Source organism: Schistosoma mansoni, chromosome W (genome assembly GCF_000237925.1).
Source record: "Schistosoma mansoni strain Puerto Rico chromosome W, complete genome".
NCBI lineage: Eukaryota > Metazoa > Platyhelminthes > Trematoda > Strigeidida > Schistosomatidae > Schistosoma > Schistosoma mansoni.
Window position 1 is genome coordinate 16557356 of NC_031502.1, and position 25292 is coordinate 16582647.

At 33.2% G+C, this 25292-nt stretch overlaps 1 protein-coding gene across 1 annotated transcript in view; it reads right to left on the minus strand.

Moving 5' to 3' along the window:
* Smp_150770 (putative teneurin and n-acetylglucosamine-1-phosphodiester alpha-n-acetylglucosaminidase) overlaps positions 1–25292 on the minus strand; it is a gene marked incomplete at both ends in the record, with an annotated part of 72881 nt that overhangs the window by 43511 nt on the left and 4078 nt on the right. The window contains 4 exons of the mRNA XM_018788770.1: positions 1072–1272; positions 5455–5556; positions 15328–15442; positions 21878–22212. Coding sequence (XP_018654280.1) covers positions 1072–1272; positions 5455–5556; positions 15328–15442; positions 21878–22212 — 753 coding nt within the window. The remainder of the gene's footprint in view (positions 1–1071; positions 1273–5454; positions 5557–15327; positions 15443–21877; positions 22213–25292) is intronic.

Sequence of the window (25292 nt, forward strand, 5' to 3'; positions counted from 1 at the left end):
GTTTGTTGAGGCGAAAAATACCAAAACGTTTTCGGTCAGTCTTAAGATACAACCTATGTATAGCTTAGTATCATTTCGCTTAAGTTGAGTTTAGTGTTGCAACGCAGTTGTTAGACAAACTCTGAAAAATATCAATGGTTCAAGTTAGGAACTCAATAATTATTTTCCTCTAAATTCTAACATGAAGTTTGTATTTGATGGCTTAGTGGTTTAAACACTCGACTTTCAGCTACTTGGTCACAGCTACAAATCCTGCTCTATCTAGTTTGGTTTGGTTAGACAGATAGCACCAATAACCCTCACACTACGATTACTGCTCGCAACAAATCATATAAACCTGTACTAGGTTTTTAAGATATAGCTTATTGAATTGAACTTGGGAGCTATAAAATTTTCTTTTTTCTTATAAGTAGGTAGTTAGAGATCTTTTTGCCCTTGCTGATGAAAATGCATGGGACTGGCGTAAATATGGCTTCCCTTTGCATGCCTCAATTGAAGTGATGTGATGACATCTTCCAAATATTACCAAGCAAATTATGATGTAGCAAAATCTTTCAATCAGCTAAATTAAATATAAATTCAGGTCGAAACATTCAGTTAGAGTCTGATATAGGTTGTGGCTACTTGGTGCGATGAAAATGTGTGCCAAGTCATAAGTTATATATGACAGATTGGATATTTGTGAGTATACTACCAACATACACTCTCTTATCAGAATCTAATAAAAGTTGGAGATATAATTCACGCTCTCACAAAAGGTCAAGGATCTGCTTGCATTTCTCAAGTCTGGTATTAGCAATCTGATTCCTATTTTTCACTTGATGTAACAGATAGCGAACACCTGTGTGATTCACGTGCCTACATATAAACATTTAGTTACTGTGTTTACCAAAAGATCAGAGAATGTCGACCAAATGTCTTTTTGGATAGTTTATAAATTAAATTTAAAATGGAAAAATTGTCCGGATAATTAGTGTAACCAACAGATGAGTATTTCATGTCAATACATCTAGATTATTCACATATTTTTTTCGGTTGCATTGCAAAATAACAAATCGATCAGAAAATTACCTAATGTACAGTACTTTCCATTCCAACCGACTTTGCAAATACATGTACCATTAGTACAATATCCATTTATAAAACAACGAGTATCGCATCGTTTTGTATTACAATCGGAACCTGTCCAACCAGAAAAGCATCGGCATACAGGCTGATCATAACCATCCATATATTCACATACACCATGAGAACTACAGTCGAGTGTGCATTCTGAAAAAAAGAACAGGGAAAATACTACTAGCAAATTTAAAGATAATTGCATAGTTTTCTTACGAGTAATGGTTTCATGACGTTATAAGTTGAAATTTAGGTTCAATCATTCCACTTTTTTTGCTCGTGTTGCTTATACATATTACAGGGTGATTTTGTAACTATCAGTTAACTTTACGACTTCCATTTCATTGTGTTTGAGAGTTATTAAAACGAGAAATATTTTGCTATATATAATTTATAATCACAATAAATCTTTTTACCTTTATCAGTTAACATATATTGACAAACATTGCACGTAACTTTCGCTTACATTAAATGAACTAACCTGCTATAAATGATTATTTCCTCAACAATCATATTTCAAGCTGTAATACGACATAATATATGTTTGTATATAACGTTTTTACTGATACTTGTTATAAGGTCACTATTAAGAGTGATAAGAACATGATTCAAGACGGGTTGAAATTCGAGTGATTAAACACTGGAGAAATAGTGTGCTGGTTACCTGAATATATACGTCATCTGTAATAATAATATTAAATGACTAAAATAAATACTTGTAAAACTACGAAATATAAAACCTTTCCATCTAAAGCTAAGAATTTCTAACTTTTGGTTAAATCACACAGATAAGTTTACGCTAAACCGAATCGATTTCAGTGAGGTAAAAATTATTTATTCAAGGTACATATACAACTAGAGCATCCCATTATTTTTTTCTGTTGGCAGTTTGATCATATGGCGGGAAAAATGGGAATAAGAAGAAAGGACTAACAGAAAATGTAGTATAACATAATTAACAGGCATAAGAATTAAAATATTCATATAAACAATTTTACCTTGTTCTGGTGCTGCATCTAACAACAATCTAACAGGTGCGGATGATAATCCCATCGCTCGTGCAGACGATGAAGAAGTAGAAGACACTGACTTCATCATTAATCGGTTAGACATTTTGTTGTTATTATTATTGTGATTTCTTCCATTACCCGTATTGCCGGATGCAGATGCTCCATTAGACGGATGAATTAGCTCAGAATTTATTAAATGATTAGGTACGGGTAGCTCACAACCGATACCAGACCAACCATTGAAGCATCGACAGTTTCCATTCATGCAAACTCCATGTCCGGAACAATTGAAAGAGATACATGTTCCTGAATTCGGTAAATAATATGAAATGAAATGAAAACAAAGCTTAGAATGACATTTTTAATGCGTTCTATGGAACATATGTGAAAAAAATTAAATCTCATCAGTGCAAAAATATTATTATTATTTGACCGATTGTTCAGTGTTTTCATTTCAACAGAGAATGTCGTCCGGAAAAAAAAGAAAGTAATGAGGGAATATAGGCGAAGTCCATATCACTTAAAGTTTCCAACCAGTGATGGCGATTATCGCGTTGAATTCAACTAGATAGCGTACGAGTTCTAAAATAAATAAGGTCAAAAGTTAACAAATTCACGGACTCATGTCACATTTTGGTTTGGCCGCCTCTAAAACTATGTTTTTACACAGGCCAGTAGTGAAAATTCATGTAGGTGGTGGCTAGGAACCAGGTCAAATATAATAGCGATTGGAAAAAATGGACGTTCTGGTGGGGTTTTGTTGTTTGATGAAGAAAACAATGCTCAGACAAACATAAATAATTCGTGCAGTTAATATAACTAATATATTATTGTAGCGTAAAACAGGAAAGAATAATCAAATTACGTAGGTAAAATGGAATAATTCCACCAAGATGTGTAATTATAAAGATGATAGTAACTGGAAACATTTAACCAATGAATCGATAAGTTAGAATTAGTATGAAATATCAATGTTCATTCATTAATATGGACCTATTCAAGTACTGTCATTCTATCAGTATAAAGATCCATGGGTTGATTAAAGCATGGAATATTGAATACAGAATTATCAATCACTCATTTTATGTACGATATACTTTTGGTGATGATTAAATCTTTGTAAACTGTTTTCCTTACTTATTAATTTGTTGCTTATTTCGAATTGATGACTATAATTCTGTACGGTAGGTATTATTCGTAGCAACCTAAATTATTTTGTTTATTGGTTCATCGCTCCTTTGCTATAGTATTTCTCGCTTACTTCTAAGGCCATGTAAATATATTTAGTTGGCTGGTTAAAACTCATCTGATTTAATTGATGGATAATGGGAAGCATAAGATGATCCCTAATATTCATGAACCAATAAAGTTGGAAGAAAAATATACCTCTATGCGTAATTTTTTTAAGCAAAACAATTTTTGATCGCTCATCATCATATTGATGTTTTAATTAACAACTAATGTTTTTGAAATGAGTCAATTCAAAAAGGTAACTGAAATTACAGAAGACACGGAATTTATTTCGATAGCAACAACGTTTGATGTCAAACGAATTAGACATTCCGGGTTTAATTAGAGAAGCATTCGAACAAAGGAGCTACTTAGTCATGCTTTCATTATTCATCATTAACAGCGAAAAACATCTCCAAACTGATCATTAATGGGTTTTCTCACTTGCTATGTAATTATCTTTTCATTTTATTATTTTATATTGATGCCATCTAGCAAAATTATAAGTTCTATCTGCAAAGTGTACATGCTGATTGACGAGTGTCTCTGTGTGTGCATGTAGGTGTGCAATAGAAAAGTATAAATGAATGGATATAAAAAACTCAATGCATGGGAAAATGTAGACGTACAATGGACAAACAGACAAATGAAAATAATAGTAATAGTGCGCAGAAAATTTATAAACTTAGAAATTATAAAAAAATAATTACATCATTAAGTTCCGTTTATTTAATGGTAGTAGAAGTTGTTGTTGTAAATAAATTAAACAGTTAACTAAGTAATTAACATATATGCTGAATGAAAATAAACAGAAGTCATTAAACATAATTACATCCATTCAGTTAACAATGAATTGATGGGTAACGATAACATAAGTGTAGTTATCAATTAATTAAAATGACTTACGTGTCTGGCACAAATTCCCTGCATAACCTTCATAACACTGACATTCACCAACAACACAACGACCATTACCTGAACAGGTAGAATCTTCACATTCAGACCATAATATCTGACACTCATGCCCTTTCCATTCAGGATAACATCGACAAGCACCAGATGCGTAATCACCATGCCCACTACAGACTTTTGGTAACTCAGCTATAGTTATTGTTATTAGATAATAATGAGATAAATGCATAAATACATATCAGATTGAAAGACAAATACAGAACATTTTTTAACTGAAATTATAGAAATCAGACATAAAGGTTATTAGGAGAAAATTAATTACCAAAACAAATGAAAACATGTCCTAATGATAATGACTATTTGTAACCAACAGTAAATGGTTTGAACCAAATGAATAGAGGTGCGTAGTAAACAAATAAAAGTGTATCCAGAGTTAAGAGAATAGCTTAGGCTTATATTAAGAATTATGAGCTTCATTCGGCTGGCCGTAAGCCATACACAGACATATTTAGGCCCTTGGAAGACAAGAACTCAAGAGTTTTTTTATTTTGAAGATAGCTTTAATCACGGATTAGCTACCCAAATAGTCATTGAATATCAGAGAGCATTAAAACTGTGGCGAGATAGCCATCCAGTTCTCTAACTACCAATAACAGTCAATGATGAAAATAATCTAAAAACTGAAAATTTCATTGAGAAAAAGCTTATTCATGTTGGTTTTGTGTTATTACACAAGTCGCCTTGATTACCTTGAAGATAACCGTGAATTAAAAACATATAACTACTTCTAAACATTATTAAGTAGCCTAACATTATAAAGCAAATAATAAGTATTCAGTTGTGATAGAAAAAGCAAAGGCCATAAATAAGTCGATACAATCAACAAGATACCTGGTTTATTTTGTTGCCTAAAAAGTGAGTAAATAAAATATTATATTCAAAGAATGAAAGCTTATCTTCGAGGAGACTTGTTGAAAGTTAAAACGACTCTAATATTTACATATAAATATGAGAAATAAAAAAGACTATATGGTTCAGCCTCATTTTTTACATCATCAAAGATAAAAAATTATGGAATTTTGATAAATGGGTTAAGATTTAAAAAAAACCAAATTATTGTTATCAAACATGGAGACATGAACACTATTTAATAGTATTTGAAAAGAACTATAGTTGCACTTACCTATTGAGCAATCTGGACCTTTGAATCCATTCACACAATCGCAAACACCACCATCACACACACCACGATTACTGCAATCATTTGGACAACCTCGTCGCATTACTGATCAAAAGTATACAAACGGAGAAGCGATATTAGAAATATGACGAAAAAAATATCGTTAGATTTCTAAATTCATTTAAAATATAATGGTATATAGACAGAAAACGTAATATGTAGGTACTATTAAAGGTAAGTGATTTTATTGATCGTCAGAATAGTTACAGTCGATTCACGAAATTCATGAATAGCCGGAAAACTTGTAACAAACATTGAAATTCTGTTTGAAGTAAAACACTAGTAACAAAAGCAAAACCGTATTGTTTCCTTGGTTTGAAATAATTTGGGGAGTTTTTTTGTGATTTCACTACATGCTACGTGCGACAAATTTTAATTTACGGATAAATTATGAAGTCTGGACCAGAACGTGACTGAAATAAGTGAAGTGACTCCAGCTGCGAATTCATAATAATCAGGCATTCTTATGGATGGTGAGAAATAAACTTACGAATTTCGTGAAGTGATGTTTCGTTTACACTGTTCACTTGAGGCATTGTAAAATCATTGTACAATAGCATGTCAGAATTTGATAAAAATGTTACTTTGAACAGTGTTGGATAAATTCTCATAATTTTGCATTTAACCGTTAAAAATGACCAACAAAAAACAACACTGTGACATTTGAATATTGAATGGAATGTAAACTTGAATAATCTCTGACAAACAGGTTTATACAAGAATTTTGTTTCATAATGATGATGGCAATCTTATGGGAGATCATGTCACAAAATTTATGCACATTAGATTGTCAATTTTTCATTGAAGTGAATAAGAATTTAGGATATGTTTTTTCTTAACCAGAACCAGAACACTGAGAAAAGTATTCATTTTGTCAAAAAGAAGCTCATTATTAGGAAAAAAAATGCTAAAAGCAATATTAGTGAATAGATTTACACATGATTCCAAGGTCATTAAGATTATATAAATTTAGCATAGATAACTGAAACACAATGTTCCTCAATATAGTATTGAATAGTATAGGTACACGATAGCTATAATACAGCATGAACTGACAAATATACTTTAGCGAAAAGCACTAACAATTACATAATTCAGATTAACCAGTGCTTTGAGTCTATTGTCTTTGGAAGTAAATGGCATAATAACACATAATTATTTCACGTTTTGAAGTTTAACCCACAATTACTGCTAATCAACAATGTTGAACATGAATGAAAAAGATAGGATGCATAAACCATAGAAAAAGGTCAACGGTAAATCATAAATTATGAGTTCAGTATCAAATGATCTGGAAACCTAATTGGTAATTTTACATAGTCCCATCAAATTCATTAAATGAAATCACGGATTTGAAAATGAACAATATAATTTTCAGTAAAGACAACCATTTTGAAGGAACTAGATATTTTTAGGCGACTAATATGAGATTAATTTTTGATGCTCATCAGTGGGCCACCGCTGAAATAGTTATATAGTTTAAAACAGAAACCTGAACTTATAAAGATTAATGTTTTTATTTTGAAACACTGAGAAAACCTAGTGTTTAATCAATGCATACGTTAGATGTTGTCTGAAGTGTGGACAGAAAACCTGAGTTTTGATATGGGACTAACGATTTATCAAATAATTTACAAAAACTACATTACAGTTTGGTTTTCACTTTAACTCAGTCAGTGAGTGTTGTTCTTGGCAATTAAGTGAAAAGACATGGAACTGCTGGTAAAATATCGAATTGATTGGCAGCAGTATCGTCGTGTTTCGAAACCATTTTCTAAAACTTGAATCAACTTAATATCTACTAAAAATCATTAAACCTTGATAAGGAACACTTGGTTCTATCCTCGAAATAGCTTTCAGTATGGATTCTGAATTTCATTAGGAAACAAACACAAGAGCTTCCAAAGCTGTAACGAATAAATTAAATATGAGTTTCAAAGATGAAAAACAGAAGTCGATCCTTTTTAAATTAAACTGCTTTTTCTTGAACAGTAGGATTATTTGAAAAAAGTTTATTAGTTCTTTTTACGGAGACATTTAATTTTATACACTAAGGTTTATAAGATGATGTTAGAAAATACACAACAAAAAATTGATTTATTTGACGGGTCTATTGTCAAAAGTGTTTCAATGACTTCTTATTGGCGAAAGCTAAGTGAACTAAATCGAATAACCAAGTAGAGAGAAACTTCATTTTACGACAGACTTTAATTGTATAAGAATCACAAAAGATTATTATAATACATTACTCTAAGTATGGATATAAATATTTAACAAACTGTTGAAGATGAAAATAAACCACGTTATTCGTAAAAACCTTTCTCCATGGTTTTAAAACATAAATACGTGCATATAATTCTATGTTCAAACCTGTAAGGAGCTAGTGAAGTGACGCTACATACCCATAAACCACAACTAAACAACAATTTTATGCCTCCTGGGTATTAGTAGCTATGAGATCTTATAAAGTTGTGGATAGTAAACTATCTTTGTAAAAATAATCACATCGTTCCTGTAACAACTATTGGGGGATAAGTCTACTTCCGATTGCGTCCAAAATATTGGCTTCTGTCATACTTCGTAGGTTGTTCAAAACCCGAGAAAGATTGACTCGCGAGTAGCAGGCTGGTTTTCGTTCTGGTCAATGATATATTGATCATATTTTTACCCTCTGTCAAATCCTATTACATCGCCATACTTATAACATGCCAAATGTCACAGTGTTTCTTATCATCAGGGTGGCCTTCCATTCGTTGGACAGGATTGTCTATTGAAGAAGGGTGTGCCTGAGAAGTTTATTAACATCCCAAAAGCCCCATATTACTAACACCTCAGGCAGAGTGAGGAGCACAACCACCTCTCTCCGTTGTTCCATTTAAGAAGTGGGGTTAGACAGGGTTGCCCAATCTCACCGTTTTCCTTCAACTTTGCCATCGATGACATTTTGGAAACGGCTCTGATGGATGCAGGTAATTATGGTGTCGATCTGTTGCCTGGAGAAAGACTTCTCGACCTTGAGTATGAGAACGATATTGTCTTACTATACGACAATACCCAAGGCATGCAATCCACACTTAATCAGTTGGCAATCAGTGTCCGTAGGTATGGTATGTGCCTTGCACCTTCTAATTGCAAAGTACTTCTACAACACTGGCAGGACCTTGAACCTGCACTCACTCTGGGTAGTGAGCAGATAGAAGTAGTCGAGAATTTCATGTATCTAGGTAGCTGAGTAAGTGTTGGTGGTGGTGGCGTGAGCGACGAGATCGATTTACGTATAGTGAAAACCAGAAAGGCTTATGCCAATCTTTGTCACCTTTGGTACCATCGTAATCTTGGTCTGGTTGTAAAAGGTCGGATCTACAACGCGTCGGTGAGAGCAGTTTTGCTCTATGCTTGTGAAACCTGACCTCTCCGAGTTGAAGATGTTAGACAACTTTCTGTATTTGATTGTCATTGTCTTCGAAGTATTGCTGAAATTCAGTGGAAACACCATGTTAGTAATGCAGAGGTTCGGCATCGTGTGTTCGGGCGCAGCGATGATAATTCAATTGGTGTCACCATCTTGAAACACCGACTTTGGCTGCTTGGACATGTTCTACGAATGTCGTCCCAGAGAATTCCACGTTGTGCATTATTTTCTGATGCTGGAACTGGTTGGAAAGAGTGGGGAGGTGGTCAGCGTATGACATGGTATCGTGGTATGAAAGAAAGCTGTAAAGGGCTGGCTTCTGTTGGTCCTTCACTACTCTCCGGTCGAGGTCCGGGAGATGATGCAACACAATGGCTGGAGACGTTATCAGATATGACTCAGAATGGAAACCAGTGGCAATCCTGGTGTAAGTTTATCTTACTTTCTTCCTAAAAAATAGACGTAACTTCTCCAACTGGAAGAATTCTTTCTGGTTGAACCTTTGCTAACTGAACTATTTTCCCCACTATTATTATTATTACTATTCTTATTATTTCACCATCATACACTAATCTCTGTTCGTTATTGTTATACCTTTTCTTACACGCACTTTACATTCTCATTGTTATTGTGTGGTGCATATGTTTTTGGTGCCCCTTTGTACCAATATTTATGTGTTCAAATAAATTAATTAATTAAGTGATAAAAAAATCTTAATACGAAAGCAGACGAATGATATGATTTTTTCGACATGAATTTATCTACCTTGCGTTTCTAGACTATGGAACTTTTTCCCGTGGCCGTTTCACAGAAACACTACATGTTGTTATTTTTACAAGTTTGTAGGCGTCTAGGTGGTTTGCTTGTGTGTGTTGGTTAGAGATTTACAGATTATAATAAAGAACTTACCGGGGTGGAAATAAAAACAAATGTACAAATCATGGTAAAGAATGATAATACTGAAGATGAAAGAAACAGTAAAATGATTGAAAGGGCGTGATGTGTATTCAGTCAACAAGATTGGAATAACAAAACTAAATTATTGGCGATGATTTGAAGACAAGTGAATCATTGTAGTGAGATACGAAAAGCATTTTCTGCTATAGAAAAGAAGATAAAATAAGCACTACATGATGAGCGATAATCGCGGCCTTAGTACACATGGAAATTATGTACATAAGCATTACTTTAACGATTAGGAATTTTTAGCGATTCAGTTACGATAAAAGAACGAAAAAGGGTTCTCTGGAATAATAAAAAGCAATTTAATAGACTACTTTGCATAAGATATTGAAGCTCATAAATGATAAGCAGTTAAAAGATCAAATCAATGTCACATTTATCTTCTTTGCTAAACCATTCATGATACATTTTACTAACTTGAAGATTAGTGAATCTAGCCATTTTTCCGATAATAGTTATAATCATCAGAAGGGGTTTTGTGGAGATTTAGTGTGTTTCATAGCTGAAAGCATGAGTCCATAGTTATAATCGACGAAAAAGTGATTAAAAAGTAGATAAACTGGAAACTATGTAGACACTTGAAGAATATTTTCACAATGCACCGAAGTAAGTTAGTAAATCACTAAAAACACAAAACACTTAAAGAGTTCTCCTAATTTGGAACTTGTTATGGTTATACTACGTGACGTGATTCTCGAAGTTCTAGTGAATTGTGGATTCGACAAAGTCTGTAGTGGGACAGTTATTAAGATGGAATTGAATAATAGCTGCGCTATAACTTGAATAAAATGAACGTAGGAAATACGAATCATTGATACAAAGTATAAATAGGCAGTAAGGTGACAGGTAGAGTAGTAAAAATGAGAGTAGTCGTCAGCATGATAACATGAACAAGGGATTTCGACAGAGGAAGTACGTTAAAATTAGAAAAAGTAAATGCACTACAATAATAACCATTAGAAATTAGGTGATAAGACTTGCATGAACAATCTGCTACTAATAAATAAGAGGTATGAAAGGAATGAGGTAAAATAAGATAAACCATCAGGTCTTCGCTGTGTATGAGAGTTAAGTGTGATGAAGATCTAATTGTTCGCTAATGTGCTGTATCAAGGCTTTAGTCGTACTTTTTTGGTTCCTGGTGACTTTCTAAAGGATCACTTCAGAACGACTGTAGTTTTTCAATCGCAGCTAGCTGTTTCAAAACTAAGCTGGTAAATGTTAAAATGGATAATTGATTACAAAGTGAATTCTATTATTTATCAATAAAAACAATGAAAAATAGAAAAGAATCCTGAAGTAAAAGAACCTTAAGGTAGTTATTCTAAGAAAAGGTTCGATAGGATGATTAGCAGTCTAGATTATTATTCTTGAAGTTAATAGATTTATAGATGACATAATATTGGTGCGATAAATTGTAAGTTATTTCCATAGTGTTTTCGATATTAGGTGAATAAATTTACACAAGGTGTAACTATATTTTCATCAAAACGTCTTTTGAAAATCACCCACCAAAGATATTTGTATTAATATCGACTGATTTACTAACAAGACTAATGTAATAATGTTACGTTTTGCGCTTGTCTTATGGTAATTAATCACGAACAATTGCGATTCTTATGATAGGAACGAGATCTAATGCGAAGTTGATAGACAGGTTAACTGACAAACACAATAATTTAACAATTATCACCAACAAGTTGAAACACAGAGGGAAGATAGGTGCTTAGAGAAAGATCGATATTCAAGAAGCCGAATTTGAAGCAGAATAATTCTAATTTACATCAAAAAGCATGGCCATGGGATACCATAAAATTAGCAGATTGAAAGTGACAACAGTCAATCGAATGAAAACAATGGTCAGAGATAAACTAGGAAAACGTTAACACGATTACCCTTTTACGAGAAAACTATCACTTCTTATAAAAAAGGCAGATAATCCTAGATCTCCTAAACATATATGAATACCAGAAATTCAATTTACGAATAAACTCAAAAGTCTTTGTCTATCATTAACGTATTACATAGTGGCCGGATGTTAAACAGATGAACGTTTGGGAATGCTTTGGGGTACGTAAATAAATTATGAGTAGAGGTAGGAATAGGAGCGCGCTAGAGTTCACTAGATGCGCTGACACACCATAATGACAACTTGAAAGACAATAATTTAAATCCTCTGGAAGTCATTACGAATATTACATTATCCATAGACATATGATGGTCACAGAAAATGTCAAGAATATTATTCATAGATAGATACAACATAAAATTTGTCATAGTTCGAACAAACACTGCAATACGATGTCAACAAGCGGATATAATGATTGTCAAATGAGCTAAAAAGGGATATGAATAAAAAACGAAAACAAAACCATATATTTGATAAGAACAAACGCATCTGTCTATTTGGGATCTATTTCAAATTGTCGTATACAACTTTCAACTAGTAACTTCTAATATTACAGGAACCCAATCAAATAGGTCGAGAGGATCCTACAGGAAAAGAAATATATAGTCAATCACTACATGAGCAAGACTCTTAACCTTTCTAGACTAAGCTTACATCAACCATCGTTGTAAGATTTGATATTTTTACTGAATGAAACATGTTCAGTCTACATAATCTATAATGCTACAACTCCTCTTTCTCTTATTTATATTAGTGTTTATTTAGAAGACAAAATGCTGATTTTAAACAGAACGAGGAAATACTTAAGGCAAATAATCAGATCTTCAAATTTAAAAAAGTATCGTCAAGAAAGTTAACCAGGGTGAGACAGTCAGTAATGAAAAAAGGAGGAATTGAGTTTCCTTACACAAAAATTACAATAGCTATACCGTAAAGTAAAAACAAAGAACATATAAATAATGTTTTTGCACATAAATCCACGTGGTAATAAGTAAATAAAAACGTAAACATAAACAGTCTTTGTAAGACCACAAGGTCAGTTTACAACATGAATAATCACAATCAAAACTACTACTATTATTATTACTTCTATTACTGCATGATCACCACCCCCTTCTACAACCATAACACTGGCTTCCAGTGTATAGTTTACAACTTGATATTTTATATTTACATAACACTTTTATGTGCACACAAATTTGTTTATGAACGGTGATAGTCCGCCTTAAGGAAATCATTTTGAACGTAGAAAAGGAAAACAATATTATTATTCCATGTATATACAGATAGACTAACAATTAGTAATCATTTACATGTGTACAATAGTATTATTAACATGAAGGATGAGAGACCATCAGAAAACAACTTATAACCTAAACTGTGTTAACAAAATAAACATTTCATAGGAGTTTTTTTGAGGTTTAAACCTGTGTATCCACAACTTTGTACTTGATATTATGACTTCAGTTAAATAAAGTGGTTTGTTTGTTTACATTGAATGATGGTATTAAGTAGATGAATACTTTACGTTTCACATCACACTAACAAACGGAGAAGGTTACAAAAGAAGCATTAATTCATACAAGTAAATTATTGTTGACTTGCAAGTGAAAGTGATGAGAAAGGCTTGATATCAACGTCTTATTAGTCAGTTAATTTCAATCAGCAAAAATCGAACAAGGTTCACCTTGATATTAAACTATTTAGTTTATAGATTCACACTATATTTCTTAGTTGACATACTACAGATTGAGGGCACGATATACTTTAGACGGTATCAAATACGGTGGTGCATAAAGAAAAATGAATCAATTTATCACGGGTACTTCGACTTCAAAAGTTCAAGAAATCAATACAGTGAAAGCACTTTCTAATAATTAAATTATCAGGTAATCCCATGCGCACGTCATTTCATTCCGTTTTACTTGAACTGAGAGAAGACTTCACGAAAGCAGATTGCTTGATAAAATAAAAACAGTTGTGAGCGAAACATTCACTGATTAAGGAAAATTTGAGACGCGTTAAATAATCAAAGTACCTAATTGAATCAGTAAAACACATAGTTGATAAAGAATTATACAGAAATCCATCTCCCAAATACGTTTATCTTGCAGTTTCTTTTTTCTAACGAAATTTAGAATAATAAGTATTAATTCTATGAAATAATTCAATAAGGAAAACAAATGCACATAAGAAAAATAGGTTTCTGCCATTCATACACTCACACATATACACTCAGTGATAAACCATTATAATATACCAACTTATAGACAAAGGTAACTAAGTTGACCCACATTTTTCCTCGTCTAGTAAATGAGCGGGTACATCAATCTACACTCTATTATTATTATTATTATTGTTATTATTATTATTATTATTATTATTATTATTTCATACCATGATGATTCAACTGTTATTTTTGATGATTCAGATAAATTATAAAACAATTACATACATCGCATCTCATTAATTAACAAATATTTTACGTTCGGTTTATTTATCATCAATGATGGTTTCATTATTCTCTTGTTTTAATTTGATGAAGATTAATTATCCACATACAAATGATTCATAATAACAATAATAATAAATTTTGATTGTTTGTAGATGAACTTCTAATGATGATTGACGGCGAATAATATTCACAGTATTTTTCGTTAGATATTCTATGCATTTAGATAATACAAATTAAGTCTTTTGAATGCTGATTGACTGACAAAGGATAGTTAACTTCGTGAGAATAAAATATGAGTTTGTAAGGAGATTTGTATTTTAAATGGAATCTATGAATTGCCAATTCAACGCATTACCACATAGTTAATTTAACAAACTTAGCTACTAAATACAGTTCAAACAGGATCTCATCAATGAGTACAATATCTTAGTGTTGCGTTTGTAAGGTGATCCTACAATACATTGTTGGATATCAACTAAAATTAGTTAGATCTATGGTTATTCAAATGATGACCAGATTATTTACGATGACCGTAGTCGGTAGACTGCTATATGTGTATAACAGTGAGCAGTATAAGTTGTACAATAGACAAGTCTTGCATAACTTTATCTCGAATTCAAATTGAAAGCACCCAAATACAAAAAAATCCTATTATTAGGCATTTTTAAATCATTTAATCTAAACGAAACCTGCATTATTCGATGAATGAGATTTATATCGATTTAAAGCAATAATTACAGTACGAAATAAGCTAAATGACAGCATGTAAACGAATGCAACTAGTGCACTCTGGATAGCTATTTGAGATACGTTTAGATTTCTGAAAAGTTCCAAATAAAAGGAAAATTCCAGACGTGTTCCCTAGTTTTGATGAATTGACAGCTGGTGGCGATCTGTGACGAGATATATTTTCAAATTGATAAGTAGTGGAGTAAAGTACACATATTATTAGGCAATTTATTGTAGAAAAACTATCGAAATAAACATCCTGTTAATTAACAAAACAGAAATAACCCATATAATCGCGAACTTCAAAAAAGATATACATTTACAGATAAATCAGTTAGTTATAATTACCTGCATCACCGATAGCGAATTTGATTGGCTCACGTCGAGGCTGATCGTTAACCAAAGCCAGAAACCATATCCCTTCATCTAAATAATGCAAACGCCCAGTTTCACGTAATTCATCCTATGAAATTGGAGAAAAAATGTAGAAAATCAGTTCGAAATATTTGATATTCAAGTTTATTCTAATCAATCATATACACGGAAACTGTAAACATATTGCTCAATAGAAATCTTATTTCTTAGTGCAATAAAGATATGAGGTAGATGCAGATAATAACTAGAATATCACGTGCAATAGGAATGCCGTACATGTGGAACCAGTATGCTTCAACAGCGAAATATAAGGAATGAATATATAACATGAAACAGAAGAATCCCGAGAACTTTTCATCAGCTGCTGAATTTTCAGTGTATAAATTTCACCTAGCTCATTTGTCATAGCATTTATTAGGGATAATGACTTCATCATTTACTGAGACTCTGTAACCGTGAAATGATTAATTCATTTCAAAATAACTAGTGAAACATTATTATCGGAGACTATGTTGTTATTTATACTACTTCGAATGTCTTTTTTTAATAAAAAAGAACAGTTCAAAGTCGAATTTTAATTCATTATATAAGTAAACTATATAATGATCAAATAACAATTATGCACAATGACTTTACAACAATCATTCACAGGAGAAGTATAGTTTTAGTCAAGTTGTAGTTGCTTCGAATTCCCGACATAGTGTGTTATTTGGCTTTCCTCTTCAGGATTTCATGTTAGGGCTTGCTTCGTCGTGTACTTTGATGATTTCTGCAATATGTCATATCCCATTCCAGCATCTTTTTCCTAATTTCCTCTTCGATGAAAGCAGGCTTATCCTCTGTTACAGTAGGGTTTTGCCGATGGTATCCGACCAACGAACATTACTTATCTTGAGTAGACAATTGTTTAGAAATACTTGTACCTTCTTGACGATGGATGTAGTAGTTCTCCACATTTCATCTCCGTGAAGTAGGTCTGCTTTGACTTTTATACAGAAGATTCTGACTTTGATGTTGGTTGACAGTTGTTTCGAGTTCCATATGTTCTTCAACTCTAAGAATGTGGCTCTTGCTTTGCAAATTTCCGACCTTACATCTGCATCGGATCCTCCTTGTTCATTGATGATGCTGTCCAGGTACCTAAAGGTTTCCACCTCTTCCGGAGCTTCTCCGTCAAGTGTGATTGGGTTGGTATTCTCTGTTTTGTTTTTGAAGATCATGATTTTTCACTTGTGTATTTCAAAGCCCACTGATGCAGAGGCTGCTGCTACACTGGTTGTCATCGCATACATTTGTTGCTTTGTGTAGGATAAAAGAACTATGCCATCTACAAAGTCCAAATCGTCTAGTTGCATCCAAGCAGTATATTGTATTTCGTGCTTCCCCTCAGATGTGTGGATCTTTATAATCCAGTCAAATACAAGAAGAAAGAGGTACACCATAGTGTCAAAGAAAGTTATATACGTTTCTCTTATCCACGTTGACAAACGCCTACGCATAGTCAAGGAGGTTGGTGTATAATGACGAGTTCCGTTCAATTGATTTTTTAATGATGCCCCGTAGTGTCGCGATTCGGTCTGTACGCGAGCGATCCTTACAGAATCCAGCTTGTTGATGTCGAAGTTGGGCGACTACTGAATCTTTCATCTGATTCAGCAACACTCTGTTGAAAACTTTCCCTGACGATGCATCTGTAATTCTCAAACATGCTCAGATCATTCTCTGGTATATTAGTGAGATATCTCTCTTTTCAATCTGTCGGAACTTGTCCTTTTTCTCAAATCTTTCTGAAGAGAATGCGGAGTACCTTTCCACTTACCTTCAAATCTCACTTTAGTGCTTCAGCCAGCATAATGTCTGGTCCTGATGCTTTGTCTTTATAAATTTGTCTGATGGTCATCCTGATATCTTCGACCGTTGGTGGAGTGACATCTATAGAAAGGCCTGTAGATGCTGCTTCGATATCTGATAGGTTCAGTGGGGCTGGTCTACTCAAGAGTTCCTCAAAGTGATCTACCCATCTGTTCCTCTGTTCTTGAATTTCAGTGATTGACTTGCCTTCTTTGTCTTTGACCGGTCTTTCTGGTTTACTATAGTTTCCTGACAGTTTCTGCGTCGCGTCATTTAACTGTCTCAAATATCCCTCTCGTGCAGCTTTATCAACTGTCCTTGAGGGATTTTCTACATATTTTTGATTCCCAGCTCTAATACTAATCTTCACTTTCTTGTTTGCTCCAGTGTATTCAGCTTGTGCCTTGACTTCCTCTGTTCTTGTTCTGTTGTTGTTAATAACTGTCTTCATGTTCTTCCTTTCATGAATCTTGTTTAAGGTTTCCATTAAGATCTATTCCTTATGATGAAGCTTCTTGCGGTCGAATACCTCCTGACACGTCGAATTGAGTGTTTCATTGATCTTTTTCCTTTTGTCCTTCATAGTAGTTTCCTCTTCTCTGAGTAGATCTTGTAAGACCTGAAACCTGTTGTTGAGAGCTATCTTGAGTTTGTTGAGTTTGTCAGTATGTTGAAGAAAGGCTTTACTAAGCCTTTGTACTGCTGTTTCCCTAGTTGTCCAGTGCTTCTTTAGCCTCAGTTTACTCTTGGCCACAACCAGGTGGCGATCCGAAGCTCCTTCCCATGTTCTCACGTCTTCCATTAACCTTCTGAATTTTTCAGTGATGCAAACATGATCGATCTAGTTCTGTATAGTGTGATCCGGTGAGACCCATGTAGCCTTATGTATGCGTTTGTGTGGAAATATCATGCCGCCTATAACCATTTTGTTGAGGGCATATAAATCTGCAAATCTCTTACCATTTTCGTTCCTTTCTCCTAGTGCATATCGTTCAGTAATATCTTCATACCCGATGTTGTTAATTCCGATTTTCGAGTTTAAGTCTCCAATCAGGATAATCAGGTTGTTTCCTGTGTGTTGTTCACTCCGACTTTAGTATTTAGGTCCCTCATTAGGATGGTGAGGTCCTTTCTTGAACACTTAGCTATGATTGATTTCAGCCTCTCATAAAACTGATCTTTATCGTCGTCGTTGCTATCATTGGTGGGTGCATAACATTGGATAACCTTCATTGTGATCCCTTCCTTCTTTGTTTTGAATGATGCTTTGATAATTCTGGATCCATGGGATTCCCATCCCACAAGTGCATTTCGTGCTTCTCTGGACAGCATCAGAGCAACTTACTGAGTATGTGGAACATTTTCTTAGTGACCAGGGTGCAGCAGCATCTCTCTCGAATCCATCCTTTTCTGTCCAGCTTGGGTCCGATGGGTTTCAATGATTCCGAGAACCGTCAAGTTGTATCTCCTCATTTTCGTAACTATTTGGTTGGTCATCCCGATCTCGCACATTTTCCAAATATTCTATGTACCTATATTGATTGTTGCTCTGTTTGTTAGAAGGGGCATCGGCCTTGTGACTTCTGAAGAATCTCGGCATTCACCATGAGGCATCATAATTCTTCCTTCAACTCGAAGGGCAGGGTTTAAATGATTTAATTTGTTTAGTCTGGTTAACTTATTTTTTTAGCAAGGTTCTATGGGATAGGGTTATCCACCCCATGCCCAACTCTTCTCCTTTACCCGGGCTTGAGAGCGGTAGTAACCCTAGAAGAGCTACAGGCGGAGTTTTACCTCCAGATCAACAATAGCGAGAAATTTATTTCATGAATTCTCTCTTTTTTCAGAATAAATTTATCCGAACAATTACATGGTCAACATGCAATATGTGAGTTCAATTAACCAAAGTGAAGAGAGAATTTTTTTTCATTAAGATAATACTATAAATGAATTTGTAGTTAATAACTTGTTTATAAATAAATAAGATGGAACGGTAACTTAACTATTCTCTCAAATATGTCAGTTAAGGTCAATGTCATCGAAAAAGGAACACTTCTTTGAACTACTTTATCACGGAAATATTAAATAAACTTTTCTTCGAATATCGAAATAAATGTATGTTGGGGGAGATGGGTGATTGGTGTTTATTTTTTGTAAAAAAAAACCTACTAGCCATAAACTAAGTGGGTCAAACGTGTATGATTCCACAACGTAAAGTATTTGCTGTGATATGATATTCACTTGTTCATTTTCAGAATAGAATAACACTGACGGACATCACTTCCAGTTTCGATACATGAGTACGAAACATGGACACTGAAAATAGGCATAGAGTATTTGATCAGTAATATAAGTGAGAATATATCCACTGTTTATAAAGATGTGTGTTAAAGGAGAATTATTCCAGGAAAGGAATACTATGGATGGTAAAATTAAAATAGGTTACCGAATCACACAAATTTCTAATATTAAATGAAGTGAAAGTGGTTTATTGATTTTCAATAGGATTTATGGAAAAGGTGTTATAACTTCAACACAATAAGAAAAGCAATAAGAAATGAGTGGTGATAATACATTACTACACATTTTTTGTTCTGAACCATCCAAGATTTAACAATTATCTAGTTAATTAGTTTGCCGAAAATTGATGACGTAGTCAGATATTGAACAATGACATGAACATCATTAACTGAGTACATTATTAGTCCCTAATCGGTTCATAAGTTTGCAATTCATACCTTTTTCAAACTAAATAATGTTGCGAACGATATTAACGAAACAGCTCTATGCTATAACATATAATAGCTGACCATCGAACTCTTATCTACTGATTGAACGAAGGCCTAAAAAACGTGGAATTAATTTGTATTACCGACTAGTTCTAGCCTGAGACAAAATAAATGCACAGCGCCTCTAGCTATTTATCAAATTGTTAACTGACGTTATGTAATAAAAAACTACTCTTAATGCAGTCCTTATCTGTCTTTACGATCTCTTCCCTTTTTATTGATTTGCGTTGGTGAAAGTGCATAGAAATTTGGACGGAAACAAATCAATATCAGACTCTAGTCAGTCAACTGAATAATATTACATAAATGGCAACTGATTTAGTTTGAGAGTTGAAAGATTCGACAATATCTTTGAAAAATCTTACAGTCTAACTAGAGACAAAGATAAACAAGAAAAAGAAAAAAATCATTGTATAGACTAGCCTGGAAGTAGACGACGCTTATTTTTGCAAATACCTCAAACAATCAAGTTTGTTCTAAATTAAGATAGGAAGAAATAGTATAATATCAACAGTCATATATGACAGTTTTTTACTTTGCTTATAAGAGCACATTGATTGTTATGGAGCTTAGTTTAAAATAGACATTGATTACTCTATTAGTCATATTATATTGTCGTTTTACAACTGCATAGTGTTGTGAGATTATCTAATAGCATTTTTTGTCTGTGAGTTAACAAACGTGCAAAATTTTAACATGTAAAAAGATTAAAAAATGTGTAACTAGTGCCGCCATTAGAGGAAAATAGGACAAAGAAATACATTCAAGGCGTTAACACATGTAATGAGGATGTAAAAAGCTGTCACCACCATAATTATTTTCTTTTTAAATAGTGAACTAATAGCATAGAAATTTCGAGTAAATTGCAGAATTAATCTTAAAAATAAAAGCATAATAACTTAGAAACTTAAAAAAACGTTTCATAATATCATAAAACTAAAGATAGTCATATAAAACTTTTATCGCACGTAGAAAAAGTGATCAATTACCGATGTCACTTGTACAACCATTGTAAACTATAGAACAATAAACAGGCATCTGATCGTAGTTAAAATCCAATCGAATGTGAGAACCTGAAAGTTTAAAGTCAAGTAGCAAGCATAACACAATTGAAGGCTATTGAACTGGCTTACATTTCTAAATTCAGTCAATTCGTCACCCCCATCATATTTGACTCATGAGTTGCTATCTCACTCAACCATCTCTTTGAACGACTTCAGAGGTCATCGTCGGAATTTTAAGAAGCCAATTTTCAAAATATTCACTACTGACTACATGGTTACCTATTTTCTGTATTTATTGTGTGGATATAGAGTTGACCTTAGTTTACGAAGAAAATCATTCAAATTGTATGCCATTTCCACAAAACCAATTTGGTAAATAAAATTAGATTTTCGAAGTCGATGCCTACTTATTAGGGTTGCACAAAGATGGAGAGTTTCAATCAGGAAGAATTTTCATAGAATTAGTAGTTAGCCACAATTTGAAAATATGCATAAGGGAACATTGTGGGGTTTGTACAACGATAGATTTCTTAAAATTCTAATGAAAAATGGAACTTCCTCAACTAATCACGTGAACATGAGAAATATTTTTTTTGATCAAAGATCCTAGAAAAATCAATCACCTATATTCAAAGTATTTGTAAAGCATACTCAATATTCTTCGTTCAATCCTTGATTAACTTGAGGATAGGGAAGCATTATATTATAACACAGGCGTAACCAGCTATCAGATTGCCAATTATTCTGCGATCGTCCAAGTAATGTTTGTTCATTCACATAAAAGTTTCCGAAACTGTAACATTATTTTTTGATGACAAAAAGAAAATCACCTCAATGTCTGGAAAACGTGGAAAAATAAAAAAGAACGGTTGAACTTACTTTAGAACTTATATGAATTAAAGACTTTGAATTTCGGTTAGTTGGTTGAGTGTCACGTTTTGTACGACTGCCTAATTCTTGTCGACCAGAATTTGCTAATAAATTATGCCCAGTTATTCTATCGAATATATCATAATGTATAATGGTTGGCATTGTGTTGTGACGCATAAATACACCAACTGATGAAGCTAACGAAGATACTGTTATATTATAACGTATATAACGCGCGGTGGGCATATGCCATTGACCCGACCATGATTTCATTGGCTCAAGAACGATATTTACAAGTTTATTTGCTTCTAAAATATATGGAGGTGAGTTAGGATCGAAAAGACCTGCAAGGGATGAAGAAAGGCAAGAAAAAGAAAAATAACAGATGAATAACGTGATTTGTATATAAACAAATGTCATCAAATATGAAAACAACAAAACCCTTATGAGATGACGTTAATTCACATACTACGACAAACAATTAGCCAATTAAATTATCAAATGTTATTCTCTTAGAACAAAACAAACCATTTGTAAAAATCAATATAAAATAATTCATATAAAGAACCCAAAAGAGAAAAAAATAAACAAAGCGACAAGCTGAGCTTTGTTTTAAGATTAATGGCAGTATTATGTTGCCGTAATGTTGTCGAATGCAACAGGGTTCTAATCTAGTGGTTAGTTAGTTGAAAATTAAGTTCATTACAATTAAACGATGAAAATCACCATTATTACGGTAACTAGACAATAAATGTAACTATGATAGACGCCAAATATTTAAGAAATGAAACAAATTACACCTTTAATGTCAACTATATCTTGCTCTAAAAAAGCAATATATGTTTATAAACCCATACAACCTGTTGTATAATCAGTAACTTGATTCAATGGAATAAGAATGCCAGCAATGAACTTTCACCTAGTGACCGAACTGAATCCAACCACATAAGCGATAACAGTTCTTTACAACTTTCCTAACTTTATAATACATATGCTAACTGTAAGCTGACGGCAGTTAATCAAAGGATTGAACGTTAAGGCACATCTATGACCTTAAAGAAATAATGCTTCAGGCCTCTGAATTTGATTTTGCAACAACTAGATTCACCAGAGATAAATTCAAATGATAGTCGATGTTCAGGAAAACTGAAGTGAGTACACTCATGGAATAAAAGCAGTTGTCATTCAATCTATTGCTCATCAAATTTCAAAAAACACATTTATGAGATAAAATGATCAGCAGACGATCAGTAACAATCCTTAGAAGTGAACTTCGTCAACAAACATCTGTTATCACTCAATAAAATGATACTGGTTTCTTTCAGTTAACTGATTAGTAGATCCAAAAACAATCCAATATTCTGCATGACAAACATTCCGTTATATATGTTTGTTGTTTACCTATACTAACATTTGTAATGTGGGTTTGTGTACCCCAAAACGCAGATTTACAATAATTTATCGGCTGCATCACACAATTATATCAACTACTTTGAACAAGTTGAAATAGAATAGTACCGATGTATTCTAAACAACCGATGGCTGTTAATTTTTTACTGCCAATAGAACAATATAGTCAATATTTTTCGTGTAGAATAACAATGGGGAGCATACATAATAAAGTATACATTTATTAAGGGTAAAAAAATTAATTAGTGAGGAAATTTGCGTGTTTGTATTGCAGTGCGAAACACCTGGACAAAAATAACATCATTCTGCATGATAGAACTATTGAGTCTGATAACGCTGAATGTTGAATTCTTCTTCTCATATCAGAGTGTAACAAAAACACTAAAAGTCAATCGTAAGAAAAGCCTATATTATCAAATGTAGGACTGCATTATGCTTAACACATAAAAAGCTAATTTTTAACGAATAAAATTATTCAACTTTCATGTTCGAATTCCTGCATTTAGAACTTGGGTACAATATTAGTTGATTAATGTGATACATTTATGTAGGAGAGATTGAGGTATGATATTTATGTGAAGCATACTAATGCCTGTTTCCCCCTAAGTAAGCAAAGGGTTCGAACTCGTGGCACATTCGTTGAAATCCGAATGCTTTAGCTACTAAGTCATCACATAACAATATTATCTACCGCCTATCAATTTATCCGTACGTACAATCCAATTGAAAATGAGAACACCGCAACTCGAATACTTTGCCGGAAACTGAATGGGGATTTGAATTTCAGAAAAACGTCAATTTTATTAACGCTGCTGACGTGCATCTTTTAATCACTACATCAAGTAAAAACATACTACACTGTAAATTGGAGTCTGTACAATGGATACAATCAAAGGTCGATCAATAAATTACGATAAGCATCTGGGACATGATCTTGGAGCTGATCAACAATCTATAAACACTGTAACATCAACCATTTATAAACATCAAAACAAAGTATTTTAACATTTATAACTTGACAGCTCTCATCTAATTCAGAAGTAAATTTATAAACTACGAAGCCCGATATTTTACACATTTGTTTTCGTAAAACTAACAGTAAACTTTATCTAGAAGGGAATGAAACTCCATTTATGAATGACTCATTAAATTCACAAATTCTGTTTTTTTTTCCTTCAACCATTCAAATATCCACCCAAAAACATGACAAATTAATGAGTAAGAAGTTAGTATAACACATGTACTGGAAGTAAGTTATAATGATAACACCAATACCATGGATACACAACGCACAGATGTCAAAAACAGTTAGATTATCGACTAAAAGAGAAGGGGAGAGATATGAATAAAACTGAAAAAATAAACAGCATATTTATCAGTCTACATAAAGTCAATTTAACAGTTTCTACTGTATTAAACTTGTTAAAAGTTTGATTCCTACAGTATCACATTGAACTTGATGCAATTGATTAGTGTACACTGGTAATACAATGTCAGGAATCGATATTAAATTTTTTAAACGAAGATTATGGAAATATGATAAGAAATGGTTGTTGATGTAACTATATAATCACAATGAGATACTCTGGAGATGACTTCAAAGTTAATCAGTAGGTACATAAACAAGTACAGATAGATAAGTTTAGTTTGAGTATACTAAAATCGGTACTGAAATTTCATAGGATCAATAAGGTTAGCGACACATGCCGCATCAGTACTGACTCAGACAACAAGTACTAATAGAAATCTCTTTGATGATTGAAGGAATGAATTCGTCAGTACTATTCAGTATTTGAGCTCCTTGAATAGATAAGTCGAGTGTCTATGAGTATAATGAGATTTAATAACAAATAATATCTTGATGTTGGGTTTGTCCTCGGGGTTGGATGTTTGGTAAGCGCAGCTCACATGCATATCCTGAACTGGGTAGCCCTTTAAAGACGTCGCGAAAACATAATTCTGGAGACGAAACAAAACAAAAAACGTTACACCTACTTCACAATATCCCTGGGAC